The 6081-nt window shown below is 36.5% G+C and overlaps 1 protein-coding gene across 1 annotated transcript; it reads left to right on the top strand.

The window, feature by feature from the left end:
* Positions 1-640: 640 nt before the first annotated feature.
* Positions 641-5785, top strand: LOC147500240 (uncharacterized). Its single transcript, XM_086561918.1, has 7 exons — positions 641-1010; positions 1085-1262; positions 2029-2126; positions 3962-4058; positions 4603-4688; positions 4765-4839; positions 5462-5785. Exons 1-6 carry the CDS (start codon positions 801-803, stop codon positions 4816-4818), a joined length of 723 nt encoding a protein of 240 aa, XP_086418044.1. The 5' UTR covers positions 641-800; the 3' UTR covers positions 4819-4839; positions 5462-5785.
* The last annotated feature ends 296 nt before the right edge of the window (positions 5786-6081 follow it).

The raw sequence follows: 6081 nt of genomic DNA, 5'->3' as shown, positions 1-6081 counted from the left end.
GGAATTGCTTCTCCAACAATCGGCCGAAAAGTTTAAGTGGCTCTCTAAGGTAAAATACCAGTGTCTCGAGTATGTGAAGATGTGAGGGAGATGGTCGAATTGTTTGTTTAGGAGTTGCGCGACTTAAAGTCAAGTTGGTGTATGTGTATCTTTAATCAACTGTAAACAATAAACAAATCATGAATTAGTTACATGGCCATGAATCAAATCAGCAATACGATAAACGCTGGACAGAAAGTATGAATAAACTATATATGTTTACGATTTACGAAATAGAACAAGAATAACTTCCATGCATATAGCAAAAGTACTTGTTTAGTTATATAAAATCATACCCGTTCACTAATCTAAATCAAGTTGTTTCTTCATCACATATGCTAAAATTATTAAACTAAAAGTCTTCTTCATTCATATTGACAACAAACAGAATTCAAGGACCTAAATGACTGGAGTTGAATACAACTTCAAATTCTCCAAACTCACGTAATTGACGTCCATAACTCCTATTTACCGATTTTTACCCTTCATGTTTAATCAAACTTCGTGTGCAGAGCGGTATGCCGGACAAAAATGTGTTTGGTTGGTTTCTGTCTTTCCGATATATATATCTCTATATATCAACGAAATATTTAAGAAAAATGAAAAGATATTTTGTACTATGGTCTTCTTATTTCGTGCCACGTAGTAACACCGAACTCTCCAGAAATTCCGGTTCGTTAAATCTCCACTTCTTCTCCTTTCCTTTCTCAAAAATACTTCCCATTCCTCTTTTCCTCTTCTTTTGAATTCTCACCCACCCCATGTCTACTTTTCCGAATTCTTCAACTTCATCTCAATTTACATATTCCAACTCATCATATTTCCCACTTCCATTTCATCTCCAACAACAATCTACTACTCTTCCACATTACCCTCCCCCGGTTCAAATTCCACCCGTTCCGGTTCTTCCTTCGGTTTACCCGACTCCGGTTCCTGTCGTTGGCCCGTATTCTTTACCGCAGCTTCAACAAGTAAGTCAAATGTATGCGTAAGTATACAAGTGTTGTGACATTTAAGATAACGTTTTATTTGTTAATGTGAGCAGGCACATCAGTTATTTCAAAGGGATGCACAGACAATTACACCAGAAGCTATAGAAAGTGTGAAGGCTGCACTTGCAAGTAGTGAAGTGGAGATTAAGACTGAAATGAAAAAGAGAGCGGTTCCTCGTAAAGCTGCTGGACAGACTTGGGAGGACCCAACACTTGCAGAGTGGCCAGAAAGTATGCTTTACTCACTTTCACTCCTTTTTTTTCGTTTTTTTTCTTCTGTCAATGCATGACTTATTGTAATAATAATGTATGGCTTCATAGATGGAAAAAATGGCTAGACTATAAAAGGATTCGCACCCCCGAAATATTTTACAGAAGCTCCACTACTGCACCCCCCTTACTTCAATTACTGGGTTGCATATACTCTTGCACCCCCAGACGTTGAATCCTGGTTCCGTCCCTGTATGGCTTCTTAATCTTTATTTTGTCACTTATAACAAAAACCAAGTATTAGGTTATTTGAATGTCTACACACTATGAAAACATGAATGAGTACATTGAGAAGTGAGAAGATCTACTTAAGGTTAATCACAATGGAAAAAAATAGATATCATATGGAAGTAAAGATGACCGAATATATTGTTGGACAAACCTGTATGAAGTAGCAACAATACCACCCAACTGGAAACCAGATATAGAAACCTGTTGTTGGGAGTGGTCTTTTTAAATCTCGTCTACGTCAGGGAGTCGAGTCCCCGAGTGTACTTTTACGTGAAGTGTTGGAGATTGTGTTTTAGTTAACGATCACATGCATTGGTCCTCAAATATCTTGTAGTCACACATACGAACATACTTCTGTTTTTTCAATGCATCAATGCTTCTCCTTGTAGACATGATTGATTATGTGGTGAATCACATAGCTACTGTTATAAGACTTTATGCCATTTCTCTCCTGAGTGTGAATTTATTATTCATTGATGTTTGGGGTCCTTTGCAGATGATTATCGTCTATTTTGTGGAGACCTTGGCAATGAAGTGAATGATGATGTTCTTTCAAAACCATTTACAAGGTTTCCTTCTTTCAACATGGCAAGGGTAAGTCCCCACTGACCCTTTTATGACACTATTGAGTAGGATTGTTTGTTTGTCAAGTGCATGTGAGGTATTTTCCCCATGTGCCTTCAGTTGTTCCTTTAATAGTTTGATTGCTATGAAGTTATCATTTTCTAAGCAAGTCTGCTCTTATTGGTAAATTTTTTATTTGTGTGTATATAGTCTGCAAGCTGTGAAACATGAAACTATTGAGGCATCAGGATGACTAGGTTCAGATTGCAACTATACACGTAAGTACTTCAGTAGCTGAGTTGGTGGGGTTTTGTGATTTGTGGTATACTGTTGGTAGTTAGACAAGTCATGGTGCTACTAGGTGACAAACTGACAATGCGTTATAAATTGTTGGTGGAGATAACTAGCTTGAAAACATGATCGTGACACAAACTTATGTATTCCTTAATAGCTAGCTAATATTATGACGTTACATGATTTTCTGTCCAAAGAAAATGTTCCTCCTTGTGGTACGTGGATTAGCTGAGACTTGGGCGTTAAATTTTTAGACAGTCCTTTTAAAACACGCATAACCAAAAATGCTGAATTATTTTCTCGCCATTATAAATATTTTTGACATTACTTGTGGTCATCCTAGTCCGAGTTTTATAAATGATGCAGGGAACAGCTCGAACAAACTTTATATTGAGTGTTGGGTTGCTAACAAAATGAGGAAGGTGAGAAAATCCAGTCGGGAGTTGCTAAGTAATAAATATAGAGTTGTAGAACTCAAGAGGGAAAAAGGAACAAGTTTCCAGGATTTTGGTGTGACATGTGACGGTTCGAGTTCTGCAAGTAAATCAGTGGTCAGATTCTTTAGGGCAAGGCCACTCCTAAAACCAATTTAAAGCAAAAATCAAGCATCCCTGATCGTTGGTTTTATGTCCCCACGATCGATCCTTCTTTGTCTTCAAAATGATTCACTGAAGACTTGAAAAGGCAGAACCAAGGGGTTTTGAATGTACTAAGGCAACAAAAGGAAGCTCCCGAGAAAAGTGAATGAAATAACTCTTAGAATGTTTGCAGAAACTCTCTTGAACCAGTGTGTAAAAGTGATGAGACTAGGGCAGAGCTGATTATAGGGAAATATGTAGTAATTAAGGAACAAAACTTGGAGAAAAGACAAAATATGAAATAATTAGGAAAAGAAGTTGGAGAAAGAAGCATTGTTGCAAAGTAATTTATGGAGCCTTAGGGATAACTTAATTTCCTTTTGGGATACCCACATAATTTGGAGTTACGATTTTTTATTACTCTTTCTCCTTGTTGATGCACATCGGAAATATGGAGTAATTAAGGAACAAAACTTGGAGAAAAGACAAAATATGAAATAATTAGGAAAAGAAGTTGGAGAAAGAAGCATGGTTGCGAAGTAATTTATGGAGCCTTAGGGATAACTTAATTTGCTTTTGGGATACCCACATAATTTGGAGTTACAATTTTTACTTACTCTTTCTCCTTGTTGATACACATCGACTTCTCAGTTCTGTAACTTTTATTAACAAATATATATTAAAGTCTATTGTCTGATTTTAAGTTCGTGGTGTGTGAATGTTTAGTTTCGCCATTTTTGCCTGCTTCTTAGATGTCTTGTAGCCCTTCTGTAGATTTGGTATCATGAATGCTGAATGCAACATCATGGAGCAGTCTTATTGTTGTTAGTGGTAGTAACTGCACTCAAGATTTGATACTGTCACACAATTATGGTTTATTCATATCAATTTGTCAACTCTGTTGTCTTTAGTTCAATGGATATAAGGAGTTTGTTCTCTGCATATGCTGCATTAAATGTTTTAGACGTTATTTATCTTTTGTTCAATTTTCAGGTGGTAAGAGACAAACGGACTGGGAAGACCCGTGGCTATGGATTTGTTAGTTTTTCTAATCCCTTGGACCTTGCAGCAGCGTTGAAAGAAATGAATGGTAAGTTGTTATCAACATTAGGTACTGGCCTACTATTTGTCAGAAATGGATTGCATTCTTTTTGTATCACATATTTCATTTTTCAGCCAGATGTGTAGTTTTCTTCCTTGTGGGGAAAAAAAGAAATACAATCATCATAGTAATAAAAGATATTTTGGACATATATTCATGATTAAAGTGAAGGAAAAAGGGGAAAATAAATAAATAAATAAGAGAAAGCACAGCTGTATTGTTCTTGTTGGGCTTTTCAAAGTCTCTGTACCCCAGACCTCATACCAGCCTCTTACAGCGATGTACATTTGTGTTTTGTTGATGTGATTTAGATTTCTAAGAATGTGAAACTTTATGGAGGTTTACGAGGTATATTTCAGTGTATTACATTGTATCTTATGTTCTTCACCGTTTCTTATCTTTCCTGTTTTCTTCATGTACTTTTGTTTGAATCACTCTCTTATTCTAAAACAAGTGACTTCACTATCCCTTGATTCCTTCTGTCTTTAATATCAGAAAGAATGTGTATGTAACTTGTGTAGCATATCTGCAGGTAAATATGTTGGTAACCGACCAATCAAACTGCGTAAGAGCACCTGGAAGGAGAGGACAGATCATGAGGCCTTAGTAAGGCAAAAGGTGTGTTAACTTGACTGGTTCCTTGATTTAGTGTTTAGATGCTAGGAACTCTTCTTAATATTCTTATATTTTCCAGAGCCGTCCTCAAAAGAAACAAAAGTTGCTGAAGAAGAGTGTTTTGCATAAGTGATTCCTTTGTCTCGTAACAATGGTAACTTACCTTATCCGTAATTCTTCCATTTCCCATTTTTTTCCTTCATTCTCTTCTTTTCATCTTACTGCATTTATCAGTTGCAAACCATATTCTTTGTTTCTGCTTACAATTGTATGCACAACGAGGACCATATTTTTGGTCTTTTGGGTTGGTCTAGTGTACATGTCTTAGACTGAGTTTGGCTAGCGGGTGGTCTTTGAATAATTGAAGGGATTTCATCATTTTGAACTAGTCAGCCTCTTTCGCTTGGATGCTGGGAAGCAGAAGTGACACAGACGTTCTGTGGGTTGAGCTGACTTGTATGAAGAAAGCTGAAGTGAAGGCCACAGGGCATTTTTTTTTACCTTTTCCTTCTTCTTTTATTTAGCAGGATACCCATTTTAAAGTAAATTGTGCCTTCTTTTCCCATTTTTAAGACTTGGCAGTTGGTTTACAAATGTGTGCCAGTGACACGCAATTCTGCTAAGTTTGGTACATCAGAGTCAACCTAAGTACATTATTAGCACTGGCTTTTATATATTGTTATCTTGTTGCTGGCTTCTGGTTTCTATGCAATTGTGTACTTGTTGTACATTCTTTTATTGGAAGGAATTTTCATTGACTTTTGTTTCTTTTTCAGGCTGAGAAACACACGGGCGATTAATTATGCAACTTTCTGGCCATCCTTCCCATTATGCACCGAGAGGACCGCATAGATGCTTCACAATTTGTTACATTTTTTCTTTATTAATCTTGAGACCAGATCAACTTTGTTATAATTGTTTGCAAAGGATTTTTGAAAATTCAGATGCTTGTGGTTTGAACTGGATGACATTTGGATTTTATAACCCATAATTGACATTCTGATGGACTGTATTTGTGGTGTTTGCATCATCTGATTGGTACTGGGACTGGGACTATCTATTAGAAATCGTAACAACTGAACCTGAGTTTTACTTTTTTTTCTTCTTTCTGCTTCTAATTTCGCAAGTTTACTGGAGTTTATGAAGTGCTAAGAGTAGCCATCAGAATCAAACCAAGATGGAAGTGAAACATGTTTTCTTGCTGCTTCGATCTATAATATGACTAAAACCTGTCTGAGAAAATGTATTGTAAATATGGGTTTCACTCAAATTTCATGGTTATAGTTTGCTCGGCCCAGATTATATAAACTCAGTGTCAGTTGTTCTTCCGCTGTTAAGTTTTTAGTCATTGTCATGCATCAGTGAGACAAGAATTAATCTCAAGGTTGGAGTTTGG

The sequence above is a fragment of the Coptis chinensis genome, chromosome 5 (assembly GCF_015680905.1).
Source record: "Coptis chinensis isolate HL-2020 chromosome 5, ASM1568090v1, whole genome shotgun sequence".
Classification (NCBI taxonomy): Eukaryota; Viridiplantae; Streptophyta; class Magnoliopsida; order Ranunculales; family Ranunculaceae; genus Coptis; species Coptis chinensis.
Note: the sequence above shows the minus strand (reverse complement) of the source record. Positions and strands in the feature narration are given on the sequence as shown.

What these genes read in the sequence shown, in the direction of transcription:
- LOC147500240 (XM_086561918.1), top strand. Translation starts at nt 801, where the DNA reads ATGTCTACTTTTCCGAATTCTTCAACTTCATCTCAATTTACATATTCC. An exon ending in CTTCTTTCAACATGGCAAGG is followed by an intron (nt 2,127 to 3,961) that starts GTAAGTCCCCAC and finishes TTCAATTTTCAG; the next exon opens with GTGGTAAGAGACAAACGGAC. An exon ending in AGCGTTGAAAGAAATGAATG is followed by an intron (nt 4,059 to 4,602) that starts GTAAGTTGTTAT and finishes GCATATCTGCAG; the next exon opens with GTAAATATGTTGGTAACCGA.